General features: G+C 42.4%; 1 protein-coding gene across 1 annotated transcript in view; it reads right to left on the bottom strand.

Moving 5' to 3' along the window:
* Positions 1-10,207: 10,207 nt before the first annotated feature.
* WNT1 (Wnt family member 1) overlaps positions 10,208-15,377 on the bottom strand; it is a 20,923-nt gene continuing 15,753 nt past the window's right edge. The window contains exon 4 of the mRNA XM_015816326.1: positions 10,208-10,696. Within this exon, the coding sequence (XP_015671812.1) occupies positions 10,208-10,696 (489 nt within the window). The remainder of the gene's footprint in view (positions 10,697-15,377) is intronic.

Here is a 15,377-nt window from a genome sequence, read left to right on the forward strand (position 1 = left end):
GAACAATTAACCAGTGGAACAACCTGCCTCCAGAATAACAGAATAATAGAGTTGGAAGGGACCTCGGAGGTCTTCTAGTCCAACCCCCAGCTCAAGCAGAAGACTCTACCATTTCAGACAAATAGTTGTCCAATCTCTTCTTAAAAACCTCCAGTGATGGACCACCCACAACTTCTGGAATCAAGTCGTTCTGCTGCTTGTTCTGTCAGAAAATTTCTCCTTAGTTCAAAGTTGGTTTGAACTATATATCTCAGGGATAGGCAACCTTGGCTCTTTTATGACTCGTGGACTTCAACTCCCAGAATTCCTGAGCCAGCCATGCTGAGGGGAAAGGGAGAGGTTTCCAAGCTGAGCTATGCTGGCTCAGGAATTCTGGGGGTTGAAGTCCACGAGTCATAAAAGAGCCAAGGTTGCCTACCCTGATATATCTAGATATAACCATATGTCTGATGCTATAATTCCAAAAGATCATGATATCAATGGAATAAACCAGCTTCAAATACAAGTAGTCCTCAACTTGCAACTTGTTGAAATAAGAATATTCTTGTCTGTAATACTCTTATCCCTATACTAAAGACTCCTACCTAATACCTGTCTCTTCTGTTATTAGCCTGCCTGTTGAGCGACTTTCTTTTCCATCTATTGCTGATCTTGAGGTGACTTCCATAATAGAGGCATTTAGAACTATTGAGGAATTGATTTAGTAATCAGTTATAAATGGGAGGTACTGTATCAAAGGAAATATTATCTAACTATGCCAATTACCCAATTCTATACTTTTAGTTAAAAGCTTTTTTTCTGTGAATACTGTTTTCATTTGCTTCATCAGCATAGGTAGTGCACTGATTCTTTATTATCTAGTTTTTTTCATATATGAACCAAGGGTTTCCTCTTCTTTAATGATATATTTTTATTTATTTAAGCAGAAAGAAGAGAAAGTAAAAGAATAATTATACTTTCTAAGAGACTCAAATAATTAGGAAAAAAATACCCTAATGCTGAATTTGAAGCAATTTGAGGCAGAAGCTGTGAGATAGAAGCTTGTAATAAAAGAAAAAATAGTTCTGAATAGCAGCAAAAGTACATTCTCTATTGACTTTGAACAGATTGCAAATGCAGCTCCCTTTTGTGAGAATAAAACCAGAACAATCAATTCAGAACAATTTTATTACCAGATTGCTTATGAGCCATCAAGTTGTTGTCTACTCCTACTGACCACATAGATAGATTTTCTCCATAATGGTCTCTCTCTAACCTCGTCTTTCACATCTTCTAATATTGTACCCACCATTAGAGCCTTCTCTAGAGAGCTAGGACTTTGCATAGTGTGTTTGAAGAAAACAACATAGAACAGGTTAGCTGTCATATCCTTAGAATTGTCAACATAAGAGAACAAAGGATTTGATTTTCAGACTAAGTAATATTTTTCTGTTTCTCTTTTGTTGGTTTCTACTCAAATGCAATTTTGGTGAGGAGATTGTTTCCACTGCACCATGATGTAAAATTTGAGGAACCCAATCCACAGTAGAATAAATCCAACTGGAAAATATAATAGAAACTGCAGCAAGAGTCAGAGTTAATTTGTACATATAATATGCCTTCACGAGCATTATTTGGTATCTTCCACTTTGAAATTTTCTCCTCAATTTGCATGTGGGATATCAGACTATTGGTGCTAGATCAAGGTCGGTAAAATTTGAAATGTGCTTTTGTTTAATTGATACAGTTCTCCAAGTCTGGTTTAATTAAAGAAGTTATAAAACTCTAGTAAGTAACATCCACAGTGCAGGAGTTTTGAAAAAATAACATTTATTGGCTGGGAAGGGTTGTACATCCTTTTGTCTTGATTGCTTTGCGGTTGATTGGATAGGATTGTCCTATGGGTGTATGTCCTCTTGCAAGTGATTGATGTCTTGGTTCTGGTAGTTAATTTAGCAGCCAGGGTGCTTGCTCTGTTTATCTATGTGTGTGATATTGATACAGTAGCTGTGTGACAGGATAATTTATGGGAAGATGTTGTAATTGTTGAATTGCAATTGGGTTTTGATTAGGAGGTTCATAAAGAAATAGTTTGAGTTTATCTAGGTATTAACTCTATATAGACCAGGGGTCTTCAAACTTGGCCCTTTTATGACTTGTGGACTTCAACTGCCAGAATTCCTCAGCCAGGCACCTATCTACTTAGGTACCTGCTATCTATCTATCTATCTATCTATCTATCTATCTATCTATCTATCTATCTATCTATCTATCTATCTATCTATCTATCTATCTATCTATCTATCTATCTATCTATCTATCTATCTAATCAGTAACCACACTCATTGTTCCTCATAAGGTAAAGGTTGGGGGGATATAAACATTGAATAGGTTTAACACAATATTGATAAAGACAAATAATTAGGAAATCCCATATCGTAAATCCCAGTTCTGCCCATTTGTGTGGCACAACCTGACCTGTTTTGCATCATGGTTTCCAATTAGAATTCTGCCCTACCTGTCACAAGTAATGTTATATGTGGGTCTTGCTGTACAATGCAACTTTAAAACAGTGGCATAAAATGGATAGGAACCAATGGACTGCCATCTGAACAGCCATGCTTCTCTTAAAACTGTGTTACAAAATAAAATCAAGAAAAAATGCTTGGTTGATTGATTAGATTTATATTCAGTTCTTCAATCTGGAGCTTGAGATGGCATGTGTGTGTGTGTATGTGTGTGTACGGGTACGTGTGCGTGTGCGAGCGCATGCACACACAAATGGGTGGGCATATGTACTGTGTATATGCAAATGAGCAGTTTTAGACATAAATACATGCATTGTCCTGAGGAGGAATGCAAACACAATACTCATTCATTCCTAACCATCCAATCTGAAAGCATGCATCCACAGAATTTGGGCAGCTGACCATCTCACAGGAACTTTTGTTCTTTAATTCAAAAGGGTTGATCTCTTGATTGAAACTGTTAGTTTGCATCTGTCCTAGTTGCCCAGTTTGTGGACTCTAGCAAAAAAATAAAAATAGACCTGCGATCCTGAAGTCTGTTCCTTTCTTTTTAGAGAAGGCCTGGCTTTAGTTGAGGAGAGGGGGTGTATAATGTTGTTTTTAGTTTTTTTAACAGACTGAGAGCCACAGTAGGTAGAAAGTTATTACAAAGTGGGCAAGCCAACTCTGACATATGTGAAGTTGGAGAATTATGGTTCTGAGGAATTAGACTGTTGTTGCTTTGTATGAAGCTTATTTTAAGGGGAAGGGAAGGGAAGTTTCCCAGCTTCAGTGGCTGATAGGCATACCGTTGATTTTTCATCCATCATATTGCTTAAATGCAGCTGGGTTGTTGAAGGTTTCCCTGGCCCCTACACCCCAGCTGTAGAGAAGCTGGAAGAAGAGAGACTGATCTTCCAAACAGATCTCCTTGTGGGTTGGCAGAATCACCAGCAGAGGTCAGTGCTAGGAGGCCCGACATGGACATCAAGGCCTCCCCTGTTAGGTTGTGAGCAGTGTTTAATCCACATGTCAGATTTCAGGGACAAAAAAATAAAGGAGCAACTCCACTAGGGATGAAAAGAAATGCACCACAAATTGCTTTGGGAGTGAACTTTTGAGATCCACCTAAACCAGGGGTCTTCAAACTTGGCCCTTTTATGACTTGTGGACTTCAATTCCCAGAATTCCTCAGCCAGCATGCCTGGCTGAGGAATTATGGGAGTTGAAGTCCACAAGTCATAAAAGGGCCAAGTTTGAAGAGCCCTGACCTAAACTGTCTCCAGCATCCTCCACACAGGCAGCAATTATTAGGCACCTTTACTATTAACAGAAAGGTGAGATTTTTTTACCACTCATTTTTTAATATAGGGAATCTTGTCACTGTTGAGGACAGGATTGGACATGTGCACATCTCTATCTTGTTTGATAATTATTATTATTTTTACCAATAAAAATAATAATACCATTTCAGGGTTGAAATGAGGGTCCTTTGTGCTCTCTGAGCTTGGTTGATTTCTTGCAGATGTTTCATTACCCAAACTAGGGAGCAACATCAGTGCTATTTTTATTTCTTGTGGCATTTGGATGACCCAATGTTGAAAGCAGAAAAACGATTCTACTGGACTTTTGGACCAACCTGGCTATTCTTTTATTATTTCAACTAGCATCATTGATAAATGCAGTGCAATTATAATAATAATAATAACAACAACAACATTGGAAGGGACCTTGGAGGTCATCTAGTCCAACCCCCTGCTCAGGCAGGAAACCCTATACCATTTCAGACAAATGGCTATCCAGTCTCTTCTTAAAAACTTCCAGTGTTGGAGCATTCACCACTTCTGGAGGCAGGTTGTTCCACTGGTTAATTGTTCTAAGTGTCAGGAAGTTTCTTCTTAGTTCTAGGGTGCTTCTATCCTTGATTAGTTTCCACCCGTTGCTTCTTGTCCTGCCTTCAGGTGCTTTGGAGAATAGCTTGACTCCCTCTTCTTTGTGGCAGCCCCTGAGATATTGGAACACTGCTATCATGTCACCCCTTGTCCTTCTCTTCGTTAAACTAGACATACCCAATTCCAGCAGCCGTTCCTTATATGCTTTAGCCTCCAGTCCCCTAATCATCTTTGTTGCTCTTCTCTGTACTCTTTCTAGAGTCTCAACATCTTTTTTACATCGTGGTGACCAAAACTGGATGCAGTATTCCATGTGTGGCCTTACCAAGGCATTGTAAAGTGGTATTAATACTTCACATGATCTTGATTCTATCCCTCTGTTAATGCAGCCCAGCACTGTGTTGGCCTTTTTGGCAGCTGCAGCACACTGCTGGCTCATATTTAAGTGATTGTCTACTAGGACTCCTCGGTCCCTCTCAGAGTTACTACTATTGAGCAAGGTACCCCCTATACCAGTGATGGCGAACCTTTTAGAGACTGAGTGCCCAAACTGCAACCCAAAACCCACTTATGCATCGTCGAGTGCTGGGTGGGTGTGGCCCATTGGGTGGGTGTGGCCCATTGGGTGGGTGTGGCCCATTGGGTGGGCGTGGCCCATTGGGTGGGCGTGGCTGCTGTGGTAACAGCAGACTGGGTGGGACTAAAAAGTTCAATCAATCAATTCCAACTTTGCAACATCTTTTTTTTTACCGCGAGAAGTTGAAATTGACTGATTGAACCTTTTTTTGTTTTTTGCACATGGCGGCGGAAGCCCAAAACGAAAAGGTTTTATAAAACCCAGCTGAATGCCTAGGACTGGGGCGATGGTGCGTGTGCCCACAGAGAGGGCTCTGAGTGCTGCCTCTGGCACCCGTGCCATAGGTTCACCACCACTGCCCTATACTATACCTGTACATTTGGTTTTTCTTGCCTAAATGTAGAACCTTACTTTTTTCACCATTGAATTTCATTTTGTTAGATAGCGCCCAGTGTTCAAGTCTGTCCAGATCCTCCTGTATCCTAAGCCTGTCTTTTGGAGCATTGGCTATTCCTGCCAGCTTGGTGTCATCTGCAAATTTGATGAGTTCCCCATCTATCCCCTCATCCAAATGATTGATGAAAATGTTGAAGAGCACTGGGCCCAGAACAGAGCTTTGGGGCACCCCACTACACACTTCCCTCCATGTAGATGCGGTTCCATTGAGGACCACATGCTGAGTACGGCCGGTCAGCCAGCTACGGATCCATCTGGTGGTGATGCTGTCTAACCCACATTTTTCTATCTTATCAAGTAGTAGGTCGTGATGTACTTTATCAAACGCCTTACTGAAGTCCAAGTAAATTATATCCACAGCATTCCTCTGATCCACTAATTTTGTCACTTGGTCAAAGAATGCAATAAGATTTGTCTGGCATGATCTGTTTTTGACAAACCCATGTTGGCTTTTTTGCCATTAAGTAGAAATTAATTCTAACACATCCTATTTCTATGGAGGAAAGGCAGCCCCTACCTGATTGCACACATTGGCTACCAAAAGAACAGCCTTCCAATAAAGCTTTTCAGTTCAACTGTCAGGAATGGCATGGTGCTTGGACATGGCTATGTACTAACCTTCAGGCAACAAGGAAATAGTTTGGCTATCAAATAAGAAATGTAATAGCTGTAGCTAACTCTTATAGATGTTCTTCCCCCAAAATCATTTTCTTCAAACTTCCTGTTGGGGCTGAGCCTTCTGTGGAAGCTCAAGCTGGTGGTACAAAGTGTTCCCTCTTCTTTTGTGTCCTCGCAGTAGCAACTCTGTGAGGTTGGTTGGGTTGTGAAAGTACAACTGGCCCAAGGTTATTCACACATTTCTTGGTTGAAGGAAGAATCAGCCCTACAGCCACTCTTTTTGGCTTCCCTCAGGCATGAAATGGCCTGAGCATCATCCCTAGATTTAACAGGTTTGCTGCTGAGATTAATCCAGCAAATATGGACCATGCTATATATTCTGGGCCATATCTCAAAAATTCTTGAGCTGCTGCCCTCCAAGACAGCTGCTGTTGACAGTCAGAGTGAACCAAGCACAACAGATACCAGCAAGGCAAGACTGCTCAATGGTGGCACAACCTTGAAAAGCCTCAAATGAAGTCCTGGATCAAGCAGTGAGATGGATGGAGATCTTACATGTCAAATAACTTTCCTAAGATTCAAATACCAAACTAAAAATAAATGATTATTCAAAGGGAAGACTTCCACCACCCATGGATGTTTTTTTCAGCCTCCATAACTTATTTGGTGACCTGGATCAGGAGGCACTTGATCTCTCATGCTCTTATACTCAGGGGAAAGCATATGGCTCAGACTCTTGTCTATGTTTAGCCTCAATAGCCAAATCTAATTACTCAATAGCCCTGAATTTGGTGGACTCCTTTACATCTCCTTCTGAATTCTAGGGCAGGTGTATCATAATGATCTTTCACAATTGTTTAAACAGGAAAATGCCTTATATGCCATTTGAAAGTATGTGACCTGCTTTATACTGTATGTGTTAGCCTTCTTGAAACAATTTTTGGCATTACTGAAGATTGAAAGCTGTAGATTAGATATAGCATTATTTTTATCCAATCTCAAAGATGGCCTTTAACCTGGGCCTCTGCTCCTCTTCTTTGCTATCCATCTTCAACTCTATCAAGTTGCCTTTCTTGTGAAGCACTATAAAGAACATCTTGTTCTTTCTATGCAGCCTCTAGGCTTCTGTCCTCCAATGTTTTGTTTCCTACAACTATCTCCTCTGGAGCCAAGTTATGTTCCCCCTTGCAGTTGAAAGTGAGAAACAAAAGATATGGATACTGCAGAGATCCTCAGAGTCGTTGAAAGTGCCAATAACCTGCCTAAGCTGCTCAACATACAAGCGTTAGACCCAAAACTTCTTGTTTTCAGCACCATCGATGAATGGACAGGTCCCTGCATGGACCTTTCACCTGCTCAGGTGCATAAAGGTATAACTGGTCCCCCCCTCTTTGGAATATGTTCCAGTAAATGCCTAAAATGACAGTTGTCAGTTATCTTAAGATTTATTTCTCAATAGACTCTTCTTTTAAAAATCAAAATATGTATTGGCATTCCTGGAACAATATTTTAATCTGTTTCAATAACAAGCCAAGTACAATCCCTGATCACATAACTATTTGTCTCTCTAACCAGGCAAATCTGGATTTATCTTTGCTTGAGCTACTTGTTTAATAAATGTTCTTTCTATAAGTGGTGAATGAGCCATGATAACCTGGTTTTGTTTACATATTCTGACCCTGTCATTATTCTTTGAAGAGACAAGCTTCTTAACCTAGTAGACCCAATCATAACAAGGTCAAGCTGGAATTGAAATGCAGCTTTTTAATAATGCAGTAATATTGGAACAGATCAGCAAGGGATGTGGTAAATTATCTAACACTTGGAGACTTTAACTGATGGCTGGCCGAGTTCTCCAAATATATGTTCTCATTCAGCTGCAAATAATTGGGCTTAGAGCAAAAGCTGCCAGACAGAACTCCATGATCTGTGTTGAGAGTTCAAATTAGGCATCAAGTGTTTATAAATTGCACCAACCTCAACAAGGATGCCAACCACATCTGTGCACAATCAATGCACAGTTAGGAACAAGGTGATGCAAAGCAATCCAGAATCAGGCATTTGAATTCTGGCTCCTTTGTATAGTGCAGCAAATACATTAAGCTCAGTTAAATTGATAAAAAATATATGCTTTATTCTTCTCTAAAATGTTGCAAAAAGATTCAGAAACCATAAGTCTAGGAGCAAGAACCTTGTTTCAGGCCTAAAGGAATATGAAACAAGCAGTAATAAATATTTTATTTACACACATCTGCAAAATTATTAGCAGTCCCGGTCACTTCTTCAGTGCATATTATTTCCAGGGGGTTTATCTGAGTAAGTGGATGAGAGCAAAATGAAATTTTGGAGGGAAATTTTTCTAGAAGTGTCAAAAAAAAAATCAATATTTTCTAGAAGCGTATTTTCTTAACAAAAAGTTCATAAGTCAGAAGGCATACACATCCTTGCATGCATGTCCCCCACCCCCACACAGAGGCACAAAAATTGTGTTTGAGAACAGTTGTAAGCACAGGGAGCAACATGTAATTAAAGGGGAGCTGCCTGTCTTCCTTGGATCTTGAACAGTGCTTGTCTTTGAGATATCAAATCTCCCGACTGCCACTCGGCTAGATAACAGATGCAGCACCTAAGGCCAGATTCTAGGACAACTTTCCCCAGCTTGGCTGTTCTTCTGACATGTGGACCAAATAGCAGAATGAACTGAAATGCTTTTGCTGACAGTGGTCCACATATCTAGAGGGCACCTAGGTTGGGAAATGAGCCAGTACAAGTGGTCCTTGACTTACGACCACAATTGAGCCCAAAATTTTTATTGCTAAGTGGAACATTTGTTAAGTGAATTTTGCCCCGTTTTATGACCTTTCTTGCCACAGTTGTTAAATTGCATCACTGCAGTTGTTAGTAACACTGTTGTTAAGTGAATCGGGCTTCCACATTGACTTTGTTTGCAAGAATGTCACAAAAGGGAATCGCACGATTCTGGGATATCACAACCGCCATAAATATGAGTCAGTTGCCAAGCATCCAAATTTTGATCATGTGACCATGGGGATGGTGCGACGATCGTAAGTGTGAAAAATGATTGTGTCACTTTTTTCAGTGCTGTTGTAATTTTGAACTGTCACTAAATGAACTATTGTACATTGAGGACTACCTGTACTAGTACCATCCCATTACACAAATGAAAGATGGACATGCATACATCAACAGACATCCATTATTATGGGATCAATCACTGGAGAACCTTCAGCTCAATTGTGTTTCCTCTTTTATTCAGAGACCACCAGTGCTCTAATGATATGCTTTGAGTTGCATTTCTCTTGGTGCTACATTCAAAGTAGTTGGGGGAAAACGTGGTCCCTCTAGCTCAGGGGTCTTCAAACTTGGCCCTTTTATGACTTGTGGTCTTCAATTCCCAGAATTCCTCAGCCAGCGTGCCTGGCTGAGGAATTCTGGGAGTTGAAATCCACAAGTCATAAAAGGGCCAAGTTTGAAGACCCCTGCTCTAGCTTCTAATTCTCATATACAGGACTTACACACCTGAAGGTCAGTTCAGAGAAGCTTGTGTGAGGTCTGTAAAATGAAAAGTGTCAAATACATAGGGAAGACACTTCTTGTGACCTGAGCGTGTGTCTCAGATGAGGGAAAGCCATTCTGCCTGAAGTCCAAGGTGTTCCACCCCACTCCCCATTCCAGTCATCCAGGAGGTCCAGAAACAAAGAAAGGAACTAAAGATTTCAACCAATCAAAATATACCTAATAACCTGGAAGCTACAAACCCCAGGATTGAATTTTTCAGATCTAGTTTAAATTAAGCTCTACACGACAATCTCAACTAGCATGAAAAAACACAAAAAGAGCTCCTTACAGACTTGGGCCTGGCAAATATATGCATAACCATGTTGATTCTCATGAATGTCTGAAGCTATCTTAGCCTGGGTTGATTCACCCAACATAGGGAAGTGAGATATTTGTAACAACAAAGATGTCTTCCTTCTGGGCCAAGAAAGGGTACTGTGCTCCTGTGGGGAAATAGGGAGATGAGCCTGTGGTTGCGTGTGTGCATATATGTGAGGTGAGTGCCTTGCAGCCTGAGCCTTTTTGTAAGGTCATCTTCTCCAATCCGGGTGTTTCTCATTGACTTGGCCTAGCATGTCCTTTGCTTCCCTCTCCCTTGCTCACAAGCACTCGTGTAGCACTTGCATGTTGGTGCAGTTCAAGCAGCTGACATGACAGCACCAGTGGAAGGTGCAGTTGCATCTCTCTGTGACTCGCTGTGTCCGGGTGCGGTAACCCCTCCCACAGCATAGCAACTCACAGCCGTCCAGGGCTGGGGAGGTGCTGTTGCAGAAGCGTCCAGCCGTGCCTGCTGTACCTGTCTTGCCGCTGTAAGTGCAGAAGTTGGGAGACTTCTCAAAATAGACCAGGTCGTGAGGGGATGGAGGCTTGTGAGCTGGGTTCTCTGGCTCCAGATGGTGCAGCTCCATGCGGGAAGCTCGGTTGCTGCCTTTGTTGCCATAGATGACCCGGGAAGCACCGTCAAAGCGATCCTTGAGGAAGTCCCCCACAGTCCGAAAGGTGGGCAGACGCATCCAGCAGGTCTTCACAGTGCAAGAGCCTGACATCCCGTGGCACTTGCATTCCTGGCGCATTTCTGTGAAAACAGTCTGAAAAAAGAAGACCAAAAAGCTTATTAAGAGCCATACTCTTTTCAGCACTCTGGGCTGTCCTGCCCCCAAAGCCAAACGCTAAGTTGAGACACCTGTCATGGCTATGGTGAAAACAGGAAGTCCCAGGCTCCAACCCTGTCCTTGTCACAAACTCACAAGGTAGCTTCAGGCAAGCCAATAGCAATAGCACTTAGACTTATATACAACTTCACAGTGCTTTATAGCCCTCTCTAAGTGGTTTACACAAAGTCAGCATATTGCCCCCAGCCATCTGGGTCCTCATTTTACTGGCCTCGGAAGGATGGAAGGCTGAGTCAACCTTGAGCTAGTCAGGATCGACCTGCTGGTAGTTGGCAGAATTAGCCTGCAATGCTGCATTCTAACCACTGTGCCACCACGGCTCCTTGCCTCAATCTTCCTTGCCTCAGTTTTTCCACTGAGCAAAGAGCACTGATCTATTATAAAAGCTGTGAAGATGACTGGAATCAGGTCTAGAGAATTAAGATCTTCCAGAATCGGCTGAACTGCAACTCCCAGAAACTTCATCTTTGTCCAGGTTGGCTAAGGCTGCTGGGAACTCTAGTTCCTCAATATCTGGATAGCCAGAAAAGTTCTCCAGGCTTTGAACAAGCTAAGGAAGACTTTCTCAATCTGACATCTTCCAAAGCTGTGAAGACTACAATTTCCAGAATTCCTAGTCTTAATTATGTTGTCTAGAAATTCTGGGAATTGGAAGGGAAGTCAAAATGTGATGATGACAGTGACAATAACAATATGGTACTGTAGTATTGGTGGTAGCTGAGAAGCTATGTCCTAATTTTTCTGTTTCCTGGGGTGATCGGGAATGGCTGGGTGCCAGGACATCTCTGCTTTTCCCTGTGCACCATCTCTCCCTTTGTTGTTCTGCTATCAAATCTCTTTTCCAGGATCTATTTCTTTCCTTTTTCATTGCAAATGGGACCAACCCCCCGCCTTTCACACACCACAGATCCCCTCCCGCTTCCAAAAATGTGCATGTCTTTCTCCAAGCCCACAGTTTTTCTTTCCAAAGGAGTTTTTATTGCAATTAAAAGAACTGGAACCATTTCCTTCCAGATGTTTAGGAGCCCACACGTCAGCCTAGCTTGTGGTTCTGGGCTTGGCTAGCAAGCATAAGGCTGGCCTGATTAAGGGAGGCTTGCCCCATTTTTGGAGGGGACATGCCATTACCACAGCCCATCCCTCTCATGTTGCTACCACTATCCTCACAATCTAGGCCCTGTAAAAACAAACAAACATACACTTCCCAGTCCAAGTTCACATCTGTGCATGGCAGAAGCAACATATATAACCAGGTATATTCTCATGCCCAGAATCTCTTGTTTCAATCTGTTCATCAATGTAAAGGCCTTAACCACGAAGTCAGGCAGCAAATCTGGACATCACTAAGGGCAGCAGATCGGCAGAACTTGACCGATTAATTGGGATGTTTTCCCAAACAACTGTGCCAAAAGTCTGGACCTGAGGGCGCTCCAGTGGCATGCTATTCAGTTCCAGCCTTGTGCCAAGGCATAAATACCCACTGCATTGTGTCATCTTAATTAGTAGTAAAGAAGTAGTTTGGGTTTTTTTTAATATTACCTGCCAACTATAGTCTGCATATCTCACAGAAGGTTACAAGGATGTAGGAGAAAAGCAAACTGCATTGGAGGAGTAGAGTTAAATGCATCATCAGCTTAGAGTCACTGCATTAACACAAGGGCTCCAAATCCAATCCCTCCTGAATTCCATTGACCCTTATCTGGTGCCAATGTGGTGTTGAACAGGTAGTCCTCGACTTATGACCACGCTTGAATTTCTGTTGCTAAGTGAAACATTTGTTAAGTGAGTTTTGCACCATTTTACGATTTTTCTTATCATAGTTGCTAAGTGAATCATTGCGCTTGTTAAGTTAGCAACACGGTTGTTAAATGAATCCCCATTGACCTTGCTTGTCAGGATATTGCAAAAGGGGGTCACATGACCCTGGGGCACTGCAAGCATCATAAATAGTTGCCAAGCGTCCGAATTTTGATCACGTGACCATGAGGCTGCTGCAATAGTCATAAGTGCGAAAAATGGTCCTAAGTCACTTTTTTCAGGGCCATTGTAAGTTCAAATGGTCACTAAATGAACTGTTGTGAGTCGAGGACAGCCTGTATAAGGCTGAATAAATCTTCTTTGCCAGTGATGGTGCACCTATGGCATGCGTGCCAGAGGCGGCACTCGGAGCCCTCTCTGTGGGCACGCATGCAGTTGCCCCAGCCCTGCCTCCCCCACGGCCCCCTCCTCACTAGAAGCCCCCCTGGAGGAGAGTTGCCCCCAGGCACAGCCCGCACAGAGCAGCACAGCCAAGGACATAGCCAGGCAGCAGGGACAAGACTCCGCCCTCGAGCCCCATAGTGTGCAGATGCTGCTGCAGGGTATGGGTGGAGGCCGTGGCTGCCATGGCGCTTCAGGGCTGTCTGGGTGATCTGCTGCGGCGGGCCATGGAGGCGGTGCATGGCCCTGCGAGCGGGCGGGCGGGCAGGGGGCAGGCGGGGTCGGAGCAGGCAAAGTGGGAGACGGAGCGGGGCAGGGGTGGTTTTGGGGCACTCGGTCTCTAAAAGGTTCGCCATCACTGTTCTATGCTGAAACCTAACTGGTGGTCCTAATTCTTTGTGCCTGAGTAGAGCAATTTTTATAGCACTTTCTGGGGGGGGGAGGGAATGACATCAGCTCTTAACCCCAGTTTAAGACGACAGCTTCTTTGAGATCTTGCTATGTTGGAAATTTTCCTGAAAGAGATGGACTACAATTTGACTGCAGACGTTTAAACAGAAATGGTAGGATTTGTATGTCCTTAATAGGTACTCATATTCTAATAATGGAAGCCAAGATGCCAGAACACAGAAATTCAATAACCATTGCAGATGTTATAATCCTATAGATGTAATAAATTTATTAGAAACCTAGTGGAACATGAGAATTGGTAAGATTTGGTTTATCTTTGGATCAAATCATTACTGGGTGGGATGGGAAGCCTGCAGTCTCCCTGTGTTGCTCAGTTGTAATTCCCAGCCCTCTGGCAAGGAGGGCTGAAGGTGGATGAGGCTGAGACTTATAGCATACCAACAACTGGAAAATATGAGGCTTCTACTCAACCTCTGTAGAAAAGACAAGAAGGACTGTGCAGGAGTGGATCGCTCTCTATAAACCAAAAGAACACAGAAGCCAGTAAATTTCAGACATCTTAAAAATAAAGGTGGGGCATATGCCGCTTTCCAGATGTTCTGGAACTACAGTTCTCCACATTCCTAATCACTGGTCTGGAGAGGATGGGAGCTGTACTCCAAACACATCTAGTAAGTCACTAGATTTCTAGACTTAGCTTGGACATGCATTCTTTTTAAAGATGAAAATAATCCCAGAGATCAGGTTATCACTCCCGTTTGATCCTATCTCAGTACCATTACAGTATTTGCAGCAAATACTTTGCAGCTTCAAAGGCAGAGGGAAGGTGAAGTGCATTTTCAAGCGAAAAACTCATGGTTATTCCCCTAAATATATGGATTGGAAATACACTCCAGTTTGGGATTCCACATCTGCTATTTTACTTGAAAAATAATGTGGAAAAGAAGCAAAGAAACTTTATGTTCATTAGGACTGTGCACCCTTTGAAATGAGGCAGAGAAAATGCTTGTGCACCTCTCTGCCCATTCTTTCTGCCCATTGCTCTCTGGCTTCCACAGCTGCTTTACAATTTGCATTATCTTTAATTAATGGATTCTTTAAATCAGGGGTCTTCAAACTTGGCCCTTTTATGACTTGTGAACTTCAACTCCCAGAATTCCTCAGCCAGGCATGCTGGCTGAGGAATTCTGGGAGTTGAAGTCCACAAGTCATAAAAGGGCCAGGTTTGAAGACCCCTGATTTAAATTATCATCGTCGTCGTCATCATCATCATCATCATCATCATCATCATCATCATCATCATCATCATCATCATCATCATCATCATTTTTTTACAAGTTCATTCAAAGTCTAAAAAAGTCAAATCCATTTTTTAATGGATACCAGAGATCCTGTGTTTAAGCAAGCTTCAAAATGTTTCTTCCAAACCACTCTAAAATGTGCACTGCTGTGTGCAGAATTAATCAAAAAAGAAAAAACCATGGCTATGGGTTGTTAGGAAGGGCCATGAAAATAGGCTCTGGTTATGTCACATTAAAAAAAGGATACCAAAGAATTATAAAATGTGTGTTATCAGTCTGTCAAAATTATCAGTTATTTTATATGGAAAATCTAAAACATTTGAGGCTTTTTATTTAGGAAAAAGCAGCTGCAGGAAGATCAGGTAGGAAAGCATATGATGGAAATATATAAAAGGATATATTGACATATTTTTCCCTGTTTCTGTTGTAATACAAGAATGATGAAATAGAGTGGCAGTATGTTTAAGATAGACAAAGTGACTTCATACCGGCGTCTCGGTATGGTCAGCTGACGCCATCGCTGACTATAGGGGGCGAATCTTTGGCCCCCTCAGAGAGGGCGCGCAACTTGGGAGTCCTCCTGGATTCACGGCTGACTTTGGATGACCATCTGTCGGCCGTGACCAGGGGGGCGTTTTATCAGGTTCGCCTGATTTACCAGTTGCGGCCCTTTCTGGACCGGGACG

This window comes from Protobothrops mucrosquamatus, unplaced genomic scaffold (genome assembly GCF_001527695.2).
Source record: "Protobothrops mucrosquamatus isolate PMUCROS unplaced genomic scaffold, P.Mucros_1.0 scaffold423, whole genome shotgun sequence".
Classification (NCBI taxonomy): Eukaryota; Metazoa; Chordata; class Lepidosauria; order Squamata; family Viperidae; genus Protobothrops; species Protobothrops mucrosquamatus.